The 20,494-nt window shown below is 47.6% G+C and overlaps 2 protein-coding genes across 15 annotated transcripts in view; one reads left to right on the top strand and one right to left on the bottom strand.

The window, feature by feature from the left end:
* Positions 1-9,461: 9,461 nt before the first annotated feature.
* Rhog (ras homolog family member G) lies at positions 9,462-10,657 on the top strand. The gene has a single exon (XM_029556611.1). It carries the CDS (start codon positions 9,529-9,531, stop codon positions 10,102-10,104), a length of 576 nt encoding a protein of 191 aa, XP_029412471.1. The 5' UTR covers positions 9,462-9,528; the 3' UTR covers positions 10,105-10,657.
* Positions 10,658-11,315: 658 nt separating this feature from the next.
* Positions 11,316-20,494, bottom strand: part of Pgap2 (post-GPI attachment to proteins 2) — a 29,973-nt gene continuing 20,794 nt past the window's right edge. For 11 of the 14 annotated variants that reach the window (XM_029556605.1, XM_008854102.3, XM_029556606.1 and 8 more), the window contains 4 exons: positions 13,489-13,741; positions 13,276-13,382; positions 12,560-12,668; positions 11,316-12,364 (listed from right to left, as the gene is read on the bottom strand). In XM_029556605.1, the coding sequence (XP_029412465.1) occupies positions 12,234-12,364; positions 12,560-12,668; positions 13,276-13,382; positions 13,489-13,741 (600 nt within the window). In that variant the 3' untranslated portion in view covers positions 11,316-12,233. Of the gene's footprint in view, positions 12,365-12,559; positions 12,669-13,275; positions 13,383-13,488; positions 13,742-18,669; positions 18,874-20,494 lie in introns of all 14 variants that reach the window. The other 3 variants (XM_017803458.2, XM_029556604.1, XM_029556610.1) reach the window with 2 other exon arrangements.

Genomic DNA, 20,494 nt, shown 5'->3' with positions numbered 1-20,494 from the left:
GGGCGGGGACGGGGGCCACCTCGGGCCGATCGCGGGTGGCGGGCCGAGGGCGGGCTCCGGGCGGCAGCGCGGGCTCCCTCGGGCCGTCAGCGGAGCCCTGCGATCCCAGCAGAGGGAGGTCTGGGAAAGCGGAGCTGAGAGCCGGGACTCTGAGGTGGGGTGTCCGCAGAAGTTGGGGTGTGAAGTAGAGGGCCTCTGGGCGCGAGAAGGCGCGCGCTTTAGCCGCAGTTGTGACATTTGTGAGGCTGAGAGGGGGGCGGTGTCTGGGGCCTCGGAAGCCGGAGAATGCAGAGAAAGGTCTCTCCCGGGAAGGTGCAGGTCAATCCAGCACATTCTCAGGCTGCTGCCTGCCGGGCGACCCTGTGGGAGAACCCCGCTCCTTCTGTATGTATTTTTCTGAGCCCCAACCTGTTTATCCGTGTGCTGAGCAACAGGTATTTAGTGAGCAAACTGCCTAGGTGACTCAGTCTGGCCTTGCTATTTTAAAGGTAGACTGAGGAAGGAAAAGGCCCGGTTCAGAAGTACAGTCACTGACAAGTTACAGCGCTTTGAGAGGCAGCAGGACGTCGGGCCTCCGGGTTTAATGGAGAACTAACTTCTCTTCTCCCTCATTCGAAGTTCCTTAATTCCACACATTTTCTTGGCTTCCGCCACCGATTTTGGTGTCTACCCATAGTCATCCTCTTCAGTTTCTTTTCCACTGATGGACCTAGGCTCTGATCTCACCCGTGGCCTGCCCTGCTGTTTACCTCAGTTCTCTGCTACCTCCCCTTTCCCTTCCCATCCTCTGTCTACCACATACATACCCACCCTCTATTTCCCTCATCCCTGTCACCTCTCTCCTCTTCTGCCCTTTTAACTTCGAATCTCTAGCCGTTGACAGAAGCTTCTTTAGCCTTGCTGAGTTTAAGAGCTTTTTCAAGCTTTCCTAGTGATGGAGATGATTAAAGGACTGAAATGAATGCACACGCGTGTGAACATGCAAGTGCCGGTGTGTCTTCATCTTTATCTCTTAGAAACAAAATAACTGCCCTCAGCCCTGAGAAGGCCCAGAGCAGAAGCCAGCAAAATAAAGGGAGCCTGCAGCGGGTAACATTGTGGTTAAGAGAGAGGAAGCAGTCTGTAGCAGTCAGAGTAAGGTGACACAGGAGTAAATCTTCAGAGAGAGGCCATGGGAAATCACAATCACCCAGCCTTATGGTGCTCAAAGAAGAGGCCAGCCTGGAGGTTGGTGAATAGCATGAAGGTCCCTAACTCCTAGCACATTCCCCATCTAACCTAGGGTCCTGTTACCTCTCTCTGAGGAATTTCTCCTGAGTCTAACTTAGTCTGTCCTGGCTCTGCAAGGTCTTGTCTGGATTCTAGAGTCCCCTCCTCAGCCTTTGGCTTACTTGCTCAGGGATCTGGTTTCTGCCTCCACTAGTCTTCTGTATGAATTTCTTTCCACTGGAATAAAGATGAAGTGGAGGGGGAACAAGTGCTACATTTTGGGGCTCTCTCAAGCACAGCTAAATTTAAGAGCTAGCCCCTTCCCTAGCCTATCCTCTTACCATCTCACAGTTGTCCCTCTCCCATAAATTGTTCTTTCCTCCAATCCTGCCCTTCTATCCACCTGTCTTTCCTACTCTCATTTCTGGGAGGTACAGAGGTTTGGCCCCAGGAGGAAATCCAAGGGATCTGTAGTAAATCCCAGCTCAGGAAAGGATGTGCATACAGCGCATTTTCTCAGCATCACAGCTCAATAAAAATCTCCAGGAGTCCTGATTCCCAGCCTGGCAAACCAGTACTTACTTTAGTATTCTGCATAACTAAGCAACCCACAGGGCTTTGGAGGTAAAGATAGGATGGAAGCGACAGAATTTTCCTCTTAGGCAAGATCTAGCCCCACTGGAAGTTTGAGCTAATTCCAGGAGTATGATCAGGGTGGGAGGGATCTAAATGAGAAAATAAACATGGGTAGAGGTACCTAGGAGGCTGCTGTGGAAGCCTTGGCCACCACACTATGGTTAAGGTAATATGAAAAGAAGTAGTGGTTTGAAATTGCTACATGTCCTGCTTGGGAATCTGGGCTTTGGAGAGTTGCTTCTGGGGAAATGTTAAAGCAGATGAGATGGCTGATGTGAGCTTTTAAAAGGTTATGAGCAGGAAGATATGAGAGGCTATGGTTACATAGGTAGTTGTAAAGATACTGGGATGATAGTAGCTGGGGAACTGGGAATAAGAAGGGGGCCTTGGTACAGATTGAAGACCCCTCCCTCTATGTACAATATAGATCCATTAGAGGTTAAGGTTTGTAGGGGTCTGTGAGAAGACCTTGGAAGGGAAACCAAAGACAAAGCCTGGGCCACCTCCCCAGATTGGACTGGTTTTCCTGTCTAGGGTCCAGCTTCCTCTTTTGTCCTCATCTTACTTGGGGGGAGGGCATGTCCCCAGGAGCTAAAGGCCAGAGGAAGAGCTTCTTAGCTAGGGCAGAGCCAGGGTAGCTGGCAGTCCAGTACAAGTCTCTGTCCAGTACTGTTAGTGCTAAATCATGAACACTGCAAGATGAGATGGGGATGAGGAACTAGAAACAAAGGATACAGACAGACAGATGTCAGCTTGACTCCTTTGGCCTATTTCTTAAGGGGACAAACCATGCAAGGGCCATCCTGAATAAAGTCAAAGAGATGGTAGGTCCATTCCCAGGCCAGAATAATAGCCCTTGCTGTCTCTGCTTTGTGAGACTAACATCAGGCCAAAGGTTAGGAGACCCAAATCCTCATTCTGGACTTGGAACTAACACTGTATCATCCTAGTCAACATAGTGTCTCTTGGCTCCATTTCAATATTAGTTGTATCTTCAATACTTCCAAACACTGATAAGTTTGACTGGCCCTCCCCCAAGGGACTTTTAATAGCAGTGTCCCTTACTTGGCCCTGTCAGCCTTGGTCTGAGAGGGCCTAACTGTAGCTTAAGGATTGCTATAGGTTGAGAGATGAGAAGGCAGAGATAGTGGGATTTTGCCATGGGGTTCCAAGATGGGGGCATACTTTGTCTTCTGCTCCAGCTCTGCCCCTCTGACAGTGGAAAATAGTTTTGGAGTTTCCTCTCTGATGTTTTTTTCCCTTGTGGAAACCCCCTCAGATCTTGGGTGGGGCTAAAGGGACTGGGCTGCCCTAAGTTTCTCTGTTTTTTCAAGTGGGAGAGACAGGATTGCAAGGTTGGCACAGCCTCGTGTGAAATGAGCAAAGGAAAGGAAGTGCCACTTCACAGGCTTTTCATGGGGCCCAGAGATTGCTGAGCTGCAGCTAGGCAGTGAGAAGTAAGGCAGAGTGTGAGCCTTCCTCTGTGCTGTTGGGTGGGGGGAGGGCAGCTGGGTGGGGGAGGGGCAGCTTGGCTCCCCTAGCTAGAGCTGTCCTGTCCCTGGGGCTCACCATTTGTGGAACATCCTGGGTACTGGGATGAGTGGGGCAGAAGGGAGAAAACTGAAACTTCATAAAGTTGTCCCAGCCCCTTATATCCCCAGGTAACAATTGTCTTTCCTCCTCTCCAGTCCCTAGCAGGTGACATCAATTCTCTTAACCCTACCTGCTGCAGTGCACCATCCCTCCTCCAGGGCTGAGAATGCCAAGAAAGGGAGCATTCTGGTGTGGGTTTTTTTTTTTTTGAAAGGCTGAGAACTAGGCTCTCCTGGATTCTTTCCTGCTGATGCTGAGAAGGGGAAGAAAGAGACGCAGCGCTTGGCCTGGTCCCAGTCCCACACTGACCTCATGTCTCCCCCAGCTTCCTCCTCCCAGCCCAGCTGCAGCCAGCTGCAGCCCCTGTGTGTGCCTCCTTGTGTCACCTCTTCTCTGTCCTCCCTTAAAAACAAACAAACAAACAGACTTGCATGGCCTTGCCCCTGGCTTGCTTGTCTTTGTCAAAGGTCTTCAGATATTCCAGTCTAATCCTTAACCTGTCCTCTACTTTCCCTAACCATATTCCTCAGATCCTCTGAGCTATCATTCCTTTGCTTCTTGCTCTTCCAGCCGAGGGCAGGGCAATATAGCCTGTGTATTCATTATTCTAACTCAGGGTGAGGAAGAAATTGGCTACCTCTATCCAGTGTCTCAGGGCATAGAGGCTTTCCTTGTTCCCAGTCTCAATGCCTGGATTGATGGGAAAGGAGGTACATGTCACTCTGCAGCTTTTACTCAGCCCTTTGCAAATAAATAGGATAAGCCTGTCTCCCTATGAAGCATCCAGATAAGTCAGTGCAATGTACAGAACAGTCAGTGCTGGGAAAGGGAAGGTGAAAGAGGAGGTGGCTGTGGTATCCTGGAGAAGATGGGAAACAGAACTGGGCCTGGAGGACAGAAGAATCTGAAGGGGGTTGCACAGCATTCTGGGTAGAGGAACTCTTGTGTCCAAAGACTCAGAAGGACAGATTGAGTTGTTTTTGTTTTTGTTTTTGTTTTTGTTTTTACTGACAGCCACTGTGTGCTGTACTTAGCCTAGGGAGTCAGAGATCAGGTAGGATCTTGCTCTCTAGGATCTCCCAGTCTGAGGACTAGAGATAAGATTCTGATCAGCCTTCCTGTGATGCAAGTACTTGCCTGTGAAGAGACAGGCATGGACTTTGGATAAGTTCAGTCACTTGTGACTTGTATGGTATACACAAACAGCCCTATAGAAGGTTGCAGAAGGGCTTGGCCCTGTTGAGTATTTTTTTTTTTAATATTTTATTATTTTTATTTTATGTGTGCGAGTGTATTGCCTGCATGTATGTGAATGCACCTGTGTCATGCAATGCTGTGGAAGTCAGAAGTGGCCTTCGGATTCCCCTGGAACTGGAGTTAAGGATGGTTTGTAGCTGCCATGTGGATGCTGGGAATCAAACCCGGGTCCTCTGCAAGAGCAGTCAGTGCTCTTAACCATGTCTCCAGTGTTGAGTATTTCTTGTACTTTGGGGCAGAGACTATAAAGGTCACTTTAGGGGAGGATGGGTTAGTGTAGCCAGAGGTAAGGGTTGGAATGCCTGGAGGTGAATTATTGCTTGGGAGGGCTGCAGCTTAGAGAGAGGCTTGTGTTAGAGGCAGCTATGAGAGCTGCAGTGTTAAACTTGCCCATCTCTTAGAGCCCATTGGCTCCCCTTCCCCCACTCCCAGTTGGGACACTTCCCCTGCTCTAACTGCCTCAGAGATCTGGCAATCAGGCAAACATCAGTGCTTCCTTTTCCTCCTCCTTCTAGGCCTGCCTGGGCCACACCCCAAGGCCAGGGCGCACTGGATGCATGCTGGACTCCCGGGGGCCTCACCACTGCACTCTACTTGTTGTTGCCCCACAAGTTATATTCCCATAGAGTTCCTTGGCTGGAATCAGTTCAGCCTAATATTATAGGAAAAGTTTTGGCTGTTATTCTCCAGTAAAACTCAGCATTGTAGTGTTGGCTGGGGTAGGATATCCAGTCCTGGACTCTGGAGGGGTCCATCCCAGTCTCCATAATCAGGGCTTGCCTAGCAGATCAGAAGATAGTAGTTGTACACTCCTGTGTGTCTAGTCCTATACTCAGCTTTTTTGTGGTTGACAGACGTTAACTGCTTGCTGGTTAAGGACTATCCATCACTTGTATACAACTGTCATATGGAACGAAAGTGAGTTAAAAGGGCTAGCCATGCTATGGAAAGTCAAAGAATTCAGTAGCCTCATGGGATGGTAAGATTTAAGCCAGGCCTTGAGGAGTCAGGAAGATTTGAGAGGGGAAAGTGAACAGTAGTAGCAGAAAGAAAAAAAAGTAAAATTTCAGATACTAGAATGACTTGTCATTTGATCCCAGCACTTGGGAGACAGGCAGGTGGATCTCTGTAAGTTCAAGGCCAGCCTGGTCCACATGGTAAGACCTTGTCTCAAAGGTGGGGGTGGGGAGGTGGGGAGGAGTTTGCTAGAAAGATGGCTCAGTGGTTAAAAATGCATATTGGTCTTGCAGAGTACCTAAGTTCAGTTCCTAACACCCACTTCACCCATAGGTGGTTGTGAGCCACTCATAGCTCCAGGGGATCTGGGACCTCTGAATCTCTGACCTCCATGGGCACCTGTACTCAAGTGCACATACCCACAAGTACAGAATTAAAAATAAAAACAAAAAGAATGACGGAGACTTAATGGCAAAGAATGTTGTAGACCCTTCTGGAGCAAGGAGCTAGGGACTCACACCAAGTGCCCATATGGTGCATATATACTGTATATTAATGAACTTAACCGTTATAGCAATCCTGTAAGATAGTGCCTTTGTGGCTGCATTTGAGAAGTAAAGAAACTCAAGTTTACAGAGGTATATCCATTCTAAGTCCAGGGTCATACAACTGATAAGTGAGGAAATAGGACTTAACACTAGGTCTGTAGGACTCTTAAATTCCTCTCATATTATGAATAATTTTGAATGACAAAGTGAGAGTCCAGGCATGATCTGAATTAAGTAAATTGGGTATAAAAAGCCAGAACTAGTCATTGTTGTTTGACTAATATACAGATCTGCAAACATCACTTAACCAAGATCTTTTTAAAATTTGTATTTATTATTATTAGGGAGTGAGCTTCTGGGGATTGAACCTGGCCCTTGCACATATTAGGCATACATTGCTTTACTACAGAGCCACATTCCCAACAGATATTTTTTTAAACTGCTTAAGTGAATAAATCATAATCAAAACCCAGTCCCAGGCAGGCCACTCCTGGTTTGGCCTTCTGCAGCACTGACAATCTTTTCTTCCTATCTGGCACTTTAGACCCTATAATGTATTTGCTTAAGTGATCCATGGAAACTATTTGACCCAGCCAAAAGATTTCAAAGAAAAAAAGTTGTTAGAGGGCTGGAGATATAGCTCAGTGGTAGAGTAGTAGAGTATTTGCCTAGCATGTGCAAGGCCCTAGGTTCAATCCTCTGTAGTGCAGGCAAAAAAAGAAAAAAGAAAAAAAAAGGAAAGAGAAAGAGAGTTATCGTGGGGGAAAGGGTGAAGGTTTGGGCTAGAAGGGAGAACTGAGTCTACATATGTGTACTTAGCACTTCTTGTCTCTGGGACTGAAAGGCTTTGCCTCTGTCACTGCCTGTGTGTATCATACATGACAGTTTACAAAGTATATTCACTCTCATGCTTGGAATCTTCTGCATCCCTGTGAGGCCAGGAGAGCAAGGTAACAGATGAAGAAACTGAGGCTCCAGTAAAGGAAGTGACTAACTTGTTCAAGGCCCCCCAGTAGCTGGTAAGAGGTAGACTGGAGCTATGTGGTATGATGAAGAAAGCATAGGATTTTGGATCACAGAACTGAGTTTTATGTCCTGGCCCCTGTACTCTAACAACTGTGTGATGTTAAATTACTTTACTCTGAGTTTATTTTCTTCAGTTGTAAAATAGAAGTCATGCCAGTAGGTTCTTAGAAGGATCAGATGGAGTGCCATGTTATCTATCCATAAACACTTTTACCATATGGGGGTGTTTTATTGAGGGTCAAGATCAGCAGATGAGTTCAGCAGGTCAGATTCAGGTATCTGGTGCTCTTGGCTCTATACCATACCTTGTTTTGGACACTCATTCATAATCCTTTTCCCTTGCCAGCCCAGAAGCTACTCTCCCTCCCACTGCTTTGAGGGCTGATTTACTGATTGCTGGTTGATAAACTACCTCCTGAGAGAGCTGGGTGTACTTTCAGTCTCTTGGGCCTTCTGACTGCTGGCCCAAATTCCCTTCTTGCCTTCCTGCTTCAGGCAGGCAACCCATGCTGGGTTTATAGAGAAGTCTCAGTCCTGCTGCCACGTAGTCCCCTGTGTGGAACTGAGGATTACAGGCCTAAGAGTTCTGTTGTGAAAATGCTAAGGCTTCCCAGATGTCCCAGTGGACAAAGCTAATGACCCCTGAGGCCTTTTCAAGTCTTTAAATAGTGGGTTTCATTATTAGGTTTCCCCCCATATATATCATATTTATCATTATACTTTGCTGATATGTTCATATTCACCCCCAATTCCCTTCTCCCCCCTTCTCCCACTGATCTCCTTCCTCTTCCCAAATAAATCCCTTTCTGCTTTCATGTCATTTAAATATATATATATATATATACACACATATATAGTGTCTATATTATATGTATATAATAGATATTTAAATCTATATTCCACATATAAGAGAAAATATGAAATGTCTCTATTTCCCCTTTAAGTCCCCATCCAGAGGGTCTCACTGTGTATCTCTGGTTGGCCTAGAATGCAATATGTAGACCAGGCTGGCCTAGAACTCCAAGAGATCCTCCTGCCTCTGCCTCCCAAGTGCACCACCATACTCAGCCTTTTTGGTTTTGAGACATGGTCTTGCTATGTAGCTTTGAGAGACCTAGAACTCACTATGTAAACAGGCTGGTTTCAAACTTGGAGTAATCCTGCCTCTGCTGCCTGAGTACTGGAATTCAAAGTATTCACTGCCACACTCATATGCCCTTGTCATAGTTTTTAGTCTCCATTTCCTAAAAGGAGAACCTGAGGTCCAGATGGCGTAAGTGCATGATGCTTGGTTGCAGTGAGTCAGCAGAGCTAGAGCTAGAACTTAGGTCTCTGGTCTTCCTGTCTGAGGTTCCCTCTGCTGCCCTTGAGTACTTTCATTTACTTCCCTGACCACTCTCTGAGGGTCCATCTGACTCTCCTAGGGCTGGACACATACTTATGCAAATAAGATGGAAATACTGTTAATGTGATCCTGAAAAGTAACCTCACAGAGTGAAACCATTTCCCTCCCAGCTGGCCCTAGAAGAAGCTAGTATAAAGCCGTGGGTCCTTTGTAGCCCCTAAACCAACGTTCTTTTTCTGTTCCCCACCACCACAGTGCACATTGCCTTTGGAATGAATACTGAGAGATCAGACTGGAGAGAGAAGTCCATACTACCTGGGGAAAAATGAAAATAACTAAAATTAATTGACACTATTCTAAGTGGGCTTTTTTTTATTACTTTTAAATTTTGTGTGAATGTATTGCATGTATGTATGTAAGTGCACCTGTGTCATGCAATGCCTGCAGATGTCAGAAGAGGGCATCGGATCCCCTGGAACTGAGACTCGAACCCAGGTCCTCTGTAAGAGCAGCCAGTGCTCTTAACCATTAAGCCTTCTCTCCAGCCCCTATTTAAGTGTTTTACATGTATTAATCCTTACAATAAGCAAATGAGGTAGGCATTATTTCCATTTTACAGATAAGAAAACTGAGGCATAGAGAAGTGACTAGTCCAGTGTCACTGCTTATTGACCTTAGTCTAGTACCAGAGGTTATGTCTCCCACCAAGTAGTACGGCAACTTGCAACATCTCAGGACCTCTCACTGTTTTGGTTTGTCTTCATGGAATTTTGGGATGATGTCAGAGTAACAGAACAGAAAGCAGATTTTTGTTGTTTTTTGTTTTCCCCCTTTTTTCTCAGTAGGTACAGGCCTCCCTAACCAAGAATGTCCCTCTCATCTTTTCATAGGTCACTGCTTCCAGAAGGGCCCGGAAGACAGAGGAGGCACTGCCTCCACTTCAGCACTTCACCCACCATGCAGAGCATCAAATGTGTGGTGGTGGGTGATGGGGCTGTGGGCAAGACATGCCTGCTCATCTGCTACACAACCAATGCCTTCCCCAAGGAGTACATCCCCACCGTGTTCGACAACTACAGCGCCCAGAGTGCAGTTGATGGGCGCACAGTGAACCTGAACCTGTGGGACACTGCGGGCCAGGAGGAATACGACCGCCTCCGTACACTTTCCTACCCTCAGACCAATGTCTTTGTCATCTGTTTCTCTATTGCCAGTCCACCCTCTTACGAGAACGTGAGGCACAAGTGGCATCCAGAGGTGTGCCACCACTGCCCTGACGTGCCTATCCTCTTGGTGGGCACCAAGAAGGACCTGAGAGCCCAACCTGATACCCTACGGCGCCTCAAAGAGCAGGGCCAAGCACCCATCACACCACAGCAGGGCCAGGCACTGGCCAAGCAGATCCATGCTGTGCGCTACCTTGAGTGCTCAGCATTGCAGCAGGACGGCGTCAAGGAAGTGTTTGCAGAGGCTGTCCGAGCTGTGCTCAACCCAACGCCGATCAAGCGTGGGCGGTCTTGCATCCTCTTGTGACCCTGGCAGCTTGGAGGCCCCCCCACCCCCACCAGTTGTGCCTTGGCGCCTTGTTTGCCCCCAGCTGTGCCTTAAGGACTAATTCTGGCACCCCTTGCCAGGGGGCTCCCTGAATGCCTTTTTCTGCTCAAGGAGGCATACAGGGAAAGGGCCTTTGGGCCCTGCCCCATTCTGCTTGGGAACACCAGGTATTCCATGAGCTCACCCAAGCCAAGGTTGAGCCTCCCAAGAGGCCAACCCAGTGCTACCCCTCCAGTTTCTGCTACTGACCAATTCATCCAGCTTTCCACAAGATTGTTGCTGCCTATTATGGTGCCTCCTCTCAGGTTAGGGCTCTCAGCCCTCTCTAACCTCTGCCTTTGCTCTTGGAGTTGTCCCTCCAAGATGCTCTCTCCCTTCTCCAAGGGAGGAACCACAGAATCCTGAGAAGAAAAATGTGCCTTAACCTGCCCCATGTGCCCAGGCCTTATGCGTCCGCTGACTGACTCAGCCCCCCTGTGCTCCTGGGGGCCTTTCCTACCCCCATCAGCATCAATAAAACCTCCTGTCTCCAGTGGCACCCTGGCTCCTCCCTATGTACTGGGCATTAGGGGGTGGGCATGAGCAAGGGCTCCCCAGAGACTGGGAGCCTTTTGTTTCCTCTAAGATGGGACAGAAGACAACAGGCTTCATTGTGGTCCCCACCCCCAACCCCCAATTTCCCTAACAAAGCTTAGCCACAGATACTATAGTGAACTAAAATGCAAAGCTTGAGGAAGACTTCCTGGACTAGGAAGGGGAAATGTTGAAAGCCATAAGCTTGAAGGTAGGTGCTCTAAGTCATGTGTCTTGAGAGCTGTACTCATACCTTCAAAAGTTCAGGTCTTTATCTAGGTCTAGAGTGGGGAACAAGGGTAGGGGAGATGCCAGATGGAATAATGAGCTGCTGTGGATCTGGAGCCCATCCCACACCTCTGTTCCTATGGAGAAAGAAGCCACAAGAGTAATATGTTATTCAAGATTGTTGGCAAAAGAGAAAAATTTATTGTCACTTGAAATAAAATGTACAACCATAAGAGGTGAGAGTCTGGGAAAAAAGGGGAAATGAAGGGACACCAAAGAGCTGATTCTAGAGTAAGGAAATATACCTCTGACCCCTTACCGCTTGGCAAAGGAGGGAAAGGGTCTGCTTTATCTCATAATTTTAGGGTTTTGTTTTTTTGAGACAGGGTCTCATTTTGTAGCCCTGGCTGGCCTGGAATTCACTATGTAAACCAGGCTGGCGTCAATCTCACAGAGATCCTCTTTCCCCTGCCTCTAGGGGACTGGGGTTGAAGGTATGCACCAACATACCCAGCATTTTCATTTTTTTGAGACAGATCTCACTATAAAGCCCAGTCTGGCCTAGAACTTGGATTATTCTCTTGCCTCAGCTTCCCATATGCTGGGATTATAGGCATGGTCCATCATGCCCAGAAAACCAGTAATGTTTAAACAGGAAGGGAATATATGCTATGCTTGATGTTGCTTCTAGGATAAGCCATCTTTCAGGTACAGAACACTACTTCCATCAGAAAACCTCAGGGACACTGGCAAAGCCCTTGGAAATCATAAAACACACTGAGGATGGGAAAGGGTACACATTCAGAGTCACCCCAGATCAAAGAGGTGACATAGGAACTAGAACACCTGGGTAAATTCAGAGTTACAGTCACGGGCCTGGGTGTGTGCAACGGACCACTAGACATGTCAAATGAGTGACCTAGAGAGAAGCAGCTGTGGTTTTCAGGAAGCAGCCACTGCTCAGTGGTCCCTGTCCTCATTGAAAAATGGCTACATAAAGGCCAAAAACTGGATGGTTATGAACCTCAGGACTTTTGTTTAGCACCAAGCGGTGGAGCTTTCCTGCCCATGCAGTTTTTGGGGCCTCTCACTTAATGGTGATGTTTCTTGAAGACCCCTGGGCTTGTGAGGTTTCAGAAGCCAGCAAGTGCTGGGGTGGGGGCAGGGGGTCAGCCTTGTCATATACTCTCCTGTCCTTCCCCCATCCCCAGCTTCAGAAGGGCCCAGAGAAAATGGAGAAAGGGAAGGCCAGAGTGCTTTCTTGTTTCTGGGCTGTGGACTGCCTCTTTCCAGCATCAGAGAAGGGTTTAGAATCTCTTTTCCTCGGGCTGAGAGGTAACGAGCAGTTCTTTGTTCCCGAAGTCCCACCAGGCTGTCATGTGGAATGCCATGTTGGTAAGGACAACAGTGTACTCCAAGATGGCAAAGATGGTATACACTGTTACAAGGACACAAGGAATAGGGCAAGATGAACTTCCTGTTGCCTCTCTATGGGGCTTCTTAAATCATCACATTACCAGCCCACCACAGAAAACAAATTCAGCCAATGTCTGAGACCACTGCCCACTATCAAAAACAATACAGCTGCTCCAAAGGCACTCGTGACCATTTATAGATCCTATCCTGGCCTCACCTCCAGCCTCACAATACATGTTGTGCCGAAAGTAGACAGCCAGCGCCGAGAAGAAGGAGACAAAGTTGATGATGAAGAGCCGTTGTTTCCAGCTGTAGGACTTGCGATCCTAGGGGATGGGCTGTCTGATCACTCTGCAGCCTTTTGGGTATGTGTGGGTGGGCTTCCCTCTTAGATTTAGTTCCCGAGGGCTGGCCCTTCCCTCCCTTGGTTCCCACAGTGGTCATGGAATGGGATATAGGCAGGGGCAGCAGAAATAATGAACATGTTCACATCCCTGCATTTGGAGAGTGGTAAGGCCAAGGAAGGGCTATCCCTTGCCCTTCCCATTTCAGTGGAACTGAGTATGAAAGATGCATGGAGTTCACCTACCAACCTAACACCGACAGGTACTGTGGGACAAAGGAAGGCCATGTATATGGGTGAGGGTTATTACAGAACCCAGTCCTCTGACAAGGCATCTACCCACTGGGGCTGGTTACTGCCCTTCATTTTGCCCCCATTTGGAGCCTCTATGCATTTCCCCATACTACCCAAACAGTTGACAGACAAGCCAACCCCCTCTACTTTTTCCAAGCCTCAGCCCAAAGCCCAGTACCCCTCTGCCAGGTTCCAATTAGAACGTCACTTGCCACCTCATCATTACCCACATCCTGAGGACAGATGTCCTTGATTTTCTTCTGGGCCTCCTGGTGCCCAGCTGGGGTAGATCGTACCTCTTGACTTACTGTGTGCTTCTTGGTCAGCCGCCAGAGAATGCAGGTGAGGAGCATGTAACTGAGGGATGCCGCGATAAACACAATGAAAGCATTTTCGTGGATGGCTGGAGGGAGAGAGGAGGATGGGTACCACCCTCACCCTTAGGCAGAAGAAAAGGCTACGCCCCCTTCCCTTGCGCTTCTCCACCCCTCCCTTGTCTAAGCACCCACTGAAGTCCTCGGAGGAGGAGACATAGGTGAGTACGAGCAGTGCGATGTTCTCCACCACGTTGAGGCTGAAGTTGAGGCGGCAGAGGAGGCGGTAGCCAGGACACGGAGATGCACAGCTGAGGTAGTGGTTCCAGTAGGCAAAGGCCGCCAAGAAGCGTGGCGCCGAGTGCAAGCCGATGCAGAAGCGCCACACATAGCGCTGGGGCACCTCCCCGCCAATGGCCGAGCTCACAGACGGTAGGTAATTGGGCACCTAGAGAGTTATGAAGGGTCTAAGAATTGTTTTGCTGGTCCTGCCCTCCAGAAAGGCCTTCATATCTAAGCCACTCCCCCTTCCCTTCCAAGTTCTCCTGGCGCCCTCCCATGAGACTTGCACTTCTAGTTCCTGGGACTGATGTGCTTATTCTCCAGCTGGCTTGGGATTTGGGCAGGGGAAAAGGAGGCTTTCTCCATCTTCCTTGAAATTGGAACTTGCACATTTGAGCAAGATGGGTTCAGCTGCTCCCTATGCTGATAGCCCAGAGCTGTGCCTCAAATAACCTAGGCTTCAGTACTGAGGACCAGGATGAGTCACAGACCATCTGACTTTCTTTGGAACAGTGCTGCCTGATGAGTTGTTCCGGTCACACTGCTCCTAGCTCCATTCATTTCCCCAGGCAGGTATACTGATGTGTAGAGGGGGCACCTCTGCCTTCCGAGTGCTGGGAGACGTTGCAGGGAGCCAGGGATTCCAGGTTATCCCTACTCTGATCATATTTAAGAAAGCGTGTTCTTCTAACCTGATACAGTCTAGAAAATGAGCATGTTCCTATATATTTCTCCTATCTTCCTCAATGCCTGGAGCTTCTCACTCCTTAAGGAACTGTAGCCTCTCTCCTTAAGCTTGAAGGAGAGGATGTAATCATTCACACAGCTGCAAGGACTGGTGGTACTTGGATGGGAGGTGAGAGGATAGAGGGCAAGTGAACCATGGTTGAGATGGGGCCAGGAAAGCCAGGGATGGGGAAAGATCTCTTAGACTCCAGGACATAAAGCAGTGCTTTGCAAACTTTACCACACATGGAACTCATTGGAGAATTGTGTGAAATGCAGGTCTGGAATGTAAGAATCTGCTCTTGTAAAAGATCCCAATATCAAAAGCTGCCCATCCATTGCCTACACTTTCTACAGGCAGTTGACAGCCTTTTAAACAGTCCTTTACCAGGGCTAGGGCAATGTGGAACCCTGTGCAGAGCAACCTTGCTCTATGAGACCAGTGTTCAGGTCTTCAGAAATAGAGTTCTGAAAGTTCTATTTTGTTCTTCTAACGAAGATGCTGAATGAGCCTAGGGATTGCTGGTACAGTGGGCAATGTGGGAGAAAGCTCACAGGGCGTGGATGGGACATCCAGGGCCTTCACAGCCTCCACAGATAGGAGTTTGGTTTTCCTCAGTACTGTCAGAGATGCTGTGCCCAAAGCTCAGTCTGCATTCTAGCTCTGTCTTTTTAAAACTTTATTTATTTATTTATTTATTTATTTATTTATTTATTTATTATTTATTTTATGTGTGTGAGTGTTATGTGTGACAGTCTCCTTGTATCCCCAGCTGTCCTGGATTCACTATGGAGACCAGGCTGGCCTTGAACTTACAGAGATCCGCCTGCCTCTGCCTCCGGAGTGCTGGGATTAAAGGTGTGCGCCACCATGCCTGGCTTATTTATTATTTTTTATTTTATGTGTATGCTTGTATTACCTGCATGTGTGTAAGTGTACCATATCATGCAATGCCTGCAGAGGACAGAGAGGGCATAGGAGTCCCTGGAACTGAAGTTTTATTTGGTTGTTAGCCACCATATGGGTGCTGGGATTAAAAACAACCAGTGCTCCTTAACAACTGAGCCATCTCTCCAGCCCCTCCAGCTCTGTCTTTATTAGCTTTGTCTTTATTAGCTTTTATAGCCTTGAGTAAGGCCCTTCACCTCTCTGAGCTCCAATTTCCTCATTGGTAATAAGGGTATAATGCCACCTACCTTGTAGGGTGATTTTGAACTCTAAATATTATGTATGCAAAACATCTGTACTGTTGGGCACACTTGGGCACACATGGGTATAAAAGTGATGGTTTGTGCAGCTGGAGAGATGGCTCAGTAGTTAAGAGCACTGACTGCTCTTGCAGAGGACCCAGGTTTGATTCCCAGCACCCACATGGTGTCTACGAACCATACTTAACACCAGTGTCCATTCGAACCCAAAGCCCTCTTCTGACCTCTGTGGCATTGCACGATATGGGTGCACTCACATACTTCAGGTAATACACTCATATGCATAAAATAAAAATAATAAAAAAAAATTTCTTTTTAAAGCTTGTTTGGATGGGCGTGGTGGTACATGCCTTTAGTCCCAGGACTTGGGAGGCAGAGGCAGGTGGATCTTGGTGAGTTCAAGGCCAGCCTAGTCTACACAGTGAGTTCAGGTCAGTTGGGACTACAGGGAGACCCTGTCTCAAAAAGACAAAAAATAAATAAATAAATAAAGTGCTTGTTCATACAAGTCAGGCTTCCATGAAAAGCCTGCAGTGATTCTACGAGCCACATGGCCTACACTCAGTGTAGGAAAACACTTGTGGATGTGAAGCAGGACCAGAGAGCAAGACTTGCCTTTTCAGCCTCTGATGCCCTGAGCTGGTTTATTGATTGTTGCCTCCTTCCTGGAATATCTATTTTGAAGACTGCTTCCTAATCTTAGCTACTTTAAGGGGAACAGGACCAACATGTAAAGCCTGACTGAGAGACTCACAGCATTCAAGGATGCTGGACCCCGACTGATGCTGAGAACTGTGGAGTAAGGAGACCTCAGGAGGAAGAGAAAAGTAACTGTCTTCATAGCTTCTTTCAGATTAAGGGTGAGGCAAGATTCTAAGAGCAGGGACTGTCTAATCCAACACACACACACACACACACACACACACACACATATCAGGCAAATATACCCCTACTTCCATCTCTATTTCAAGCACATTAAGTTTCCCATTCACTAACTGTGCCAACAAAAGTTAACCTCAGAAGAGATCAGACACTAGATACATAATTTACTTCAAACTTCCAAGAAACCAGAGCTAAACATACTGATGAGCAAAGAACCCGTTTCTAACAGGGAAGCAGATAGGAAGCTCCTAAAGGGAAAGTTTTTAAAAATCCCCTATTGGGGCTGGAAAGATAGCTCAGTCAGTAAAATATTTGCTATGTAAGCATTAGGAGCTAAGTTTATTCCCCAGAACCCACAGTTTAAAAAAGCTAAGCATAGTGGCAGGTACCTGTAATCCTAGTGCTGGGGAGATAGAGACAGGAAGATCCTTGGGGCTCACTTACTAGCTGAATGAAACTCTGTCTCAAAAAACAAGGTGGATGGCTCCTGAGCTGTGACGATTTGAAGCTGTCCTCTGGGTTACACACACACACACACACACACACACACACACAAATCTACCAGATTTTACCATTAAAGAATAATTCATTTGGAAGGGCTGGAGAGATGGCTCAGCAGTTAAAGTAACACTGGTTGCTCTTGCAGAGGACCTGGGTTTGATTCCCAGCAACCACAATGCAGCTAACAGTCATCCATAACTCCAGTTCCATCTGATGCCCTCTTCTGACCTCCATGGGCATTATACGACATGGGTATACTTACATACATGCAGGCATAACACTCATACATATAAAATAAAATTTTAAAAAGGATTCATTCCTTTGACCTCAGGCAACCCCAAGTTATAAAAGATTTATCCATCTTATTGTTCCCCAACTCCTTGCCAACTAGACAAAAACTCCAATTCCCACTGATCCTACTTGCTACTGCTCTCTGGGCTCCATCCTTTCCTTTCTGTCCTTCTAGTCTCCATCCCAGCTCTGGTCTCCACCAGCATCTCCACAGGTTTCCCAACCTGTTTTCTCATCAGAAGATGGAATGACCTTCTAAAGCACAAACCTGATCATATCTCTTCCTGCTTAAAATCTTTCCAAAGCTCTTTTACCCTCAGGATAAAATCCAGCTGTCAATCTGGCATTCATAAGGATCTTCTTCACTTCCATGCATCCCAGAACAAAGTCCTCTTTCCTCCAGGAAATAAGTCTTCTCCAAGGTCCAAGCTAGGTTAAATAAATGCCTTCTCTGAGCCCTACATCCCTGTATTTTGTCTTATCACAATAAGAATTCCAACTCAGGGGCTAGAGAGATGGCTCAGCCATTAAGAATGCTTGCTGCACGAGGCATGGTGGTGCATGCCTTTAATCCCAGCACTCGGGGGGGGGGGCAGAGGCAGGGGCAGGTGAATCTCTGTGAGTTTAATGCTATCCTGGTCTACATAGCAAGTTCCAGGCCAGCTGGGAGACCCTGTCTCAAAAGAGTGCTTGCTGTTCTTCCAGAGAACCCTAGTTCAATTCCCAGCACTCAAGCTGGGCAACTTACAGCTGCCTACTCTAGCTCCAGGGGATCTGACACCCACTTCTGGTCCCTGAGATGCCTGTACTCACCCACTCAGACACTCATACACATAAAAGAAAATCTTTTTTAAAAACACAACTTATTATATTGTAACTGTCTAAGAACTGTTTCTTGTTTGAATAAGATACTAAAGGCAAGTGCATAGTACTATCATTTCCATGCCCCAACTTCAACTCCTGGGCCCTCAGGGAGGACCTAGTATATCTAGGAAGAATCCATCCAAGTTTCTGGCTATCCTGAAATGACACAGGTTGTGACACAGGGCCTAGAGCTGCTGGTAGAGAAACCAAGCTCAAAGGTCCCACAACAGGGATCATTCTCCTAACCTTGGTTAAAGGTACTTACCCTGGCTCCTGAACCTCTTCCTAAACCTCTAAGTCCCTGGCTTCCTTTCCAGTTTGGTCTTTCCTTAATCTTTTCCTCCCTCTTGTGACTTCCTCTTCCCAGTCCCAATCCTACCTGCCCCCATCATCCTCTGCTCCAACTCCTGTGCACTTCCTATAATCCTCTCAACTCTTAGAGGTGGTAGTGACTCTGTTCTTCTAATCTCTGCCTCCAATTTCTCCCTAAGCTCTGACTTGTCCCACTCCAAATCCTTTTGTCACATTCCCCTCTCCGTTCACTTTCTCCTACTCTGATTCCTCCCTTCCCACTACCTCATGACCTGCTTGCCCCCAGATGCTAAGGATCCTGGCACTCACCCCACAGTCAGTGGCCACCGTGTACTCAAAGTGGAACACCAGAGACCAGATGATGCAGAAGAAGAAGCCGAACAGGGGGAAAGTGATGACCCACCAGACAAAGGCTGTGAAGCGGAGCCGGAACACGGTCCCATCGGGATCCAAGGGCGCAGAGAACATCCTGTAAGAAGTGGTCCAAGCAAGGCAAGGGACACAACTTGGGGCCTAGTAGGATACCTGGGCCTGGCAAAGTGGGGTCTTTTCTAGAGCTAGTACAGGAAGAACCAAAGAATAAAAGGAATAAAGGGTATCAGGGGGAAAAGGAAGACTGAAGAGGAGGAAGAGAGATGGGAAAAGAGTGGCAGAGCCAGGCAGGGGCAGCTCTTAGGAATCCATGGCACACTGGTGTTTTAGGTCCACCTTTTGAAAAGCCTATACAATAGAGGCTCCCAGGGGCCTAGACATGGGAACTCTGATGGCTTACCTCACAACCACCACCCTCATGGCAACTGAGAAGGATCAGAGATGGAAAGATTATTATTCCCATCCCACAGGAGAGGAGATAAAGGCCCAGAACTATGCCAGGATCAAATGCTTAGACTAATGCTTCTTTCTACCTAGCAGCTTAAGGCTCTAAGTCAAGGACCCTTGGCTCAGACTAGCTGAGTCCTCCCACTGACCCTGTCTGACCACATTCCTCCTTCTCACTCATGTTCAACTAGGAACAATGACAGTGTCCTAGAACCTATTTTGGTAGGACCACAAGCTACCAGCCATTCCACCCCCAGGCTCTGAAAGAGCCAAGCCACAGGCCAGTAGCACTTTGATCCTGCAGAGGCTCAAACTTTCATTTCCTTCCCCTTTCGGAGACCACATCACCCAGTCCAAAGTTTGGAGCAATCTGAGGGTCTTTGGAACCTTCTGCCTATAGCTTCAGCTTGCTGTGCTGGGTCAAACCCAGGAAGCCTCCATCCAGGTCAACTGCAGACCCCGGAAGCTTCCTCCCTCCTAGCAGAGAAGTCCCACTGCACAGTTCATACAACCATGACCATTATGACCCCTCCAGCTGGGATCCCTTTGGGGACAAGCTGGGGTAAACAGAGATGGCTTTGTATTAAAAGGCCTAGGACCAAATCTTCCCTTAGAATACATACTTCCTCCTGTGAAGGAGACTCCAATTCGCTAGTCTAGCTCTTTAGGAACAAGGTAGGATGGGGGAGGGGGGCTCACCAAGTAACACTTACGCTGGGTGCTGAAGAATCCTGGGCTGGGGTTGAGGGCTCCAGCCAGACTGAAACTGCTCCAGACTAGAGGGTCCCACCCCCAGTTCCTCAGGGCCTGCCCTCCCGCCCACAAAACTCAGTTCTCCATGCCTGCCCAGGCACACAGCCTTCTTAGAATCAACAAGCCACCTCATAAATCCCAGAACACTGTGCAACTGTAAGAAGTGATAGTGACTACGGTCAGCCCACTTTAGCTTCTTTGCCAAGCATGGAGGTGGAAGATCTTTTTGAATATATGTGTTCATGGGATACAGGCAGGTTTCTAGAAAGTGAAATTGAGAAAGAAAAATGGGATTTGGCACACAGCCTTCTTAGAATCAACAAGCCACCTCATAAATCCCAGAACACTGTGCAACTGTAAGAAGTGATAGTGACTACGGTCAGCCCACTTTAGCTTCTTTGCCAAGCATGGAGGTGGAAGATCTTTTTGAATATATGTGTTCATGGGATACAGGCAGGTTTCTAGAAAGTGAAATTGAGAAAGAAAAATGGGATTTGGCCTTTTGATCAGAGCACAACTGAGTCTTTTTTTTTTTTTTTTTTTAGCTCTTTTAGAGAGCTGG

The sequence above is a fragment of the Nannospalax galili genome, unplaced genomic scaffold (genome assembly GCF_000622305.1).
Source record: "Nannospalax galili isolate Female #2095 unplaced genomic scaffold, S.galili_v1.0 scaffold1387, whole genome shotgun sequence".
In the NCBI taxonomy this organism is placed as follows: Eukaryota; Metazoa; Chordata; class Mammalia; order Rodentia; family Spalacidae; genus Nannospalax; species Nannospalax galili.
The sequence above is the reverse complement of the archived record's forward strand: the minus strand, read 5'-3'. Positions and strand labels throughout refer to the sequence as shown.

Bases quoted from the DNA above. Each gene is read 5' to 3' on its own strand.
- Rhog (XM_029556611.1), top strand. From the start codon at position 9,529: ATGCAGAGCATCAAATGTGTGGTGGTGGGTGATGGGGCTGTGGGCAAG.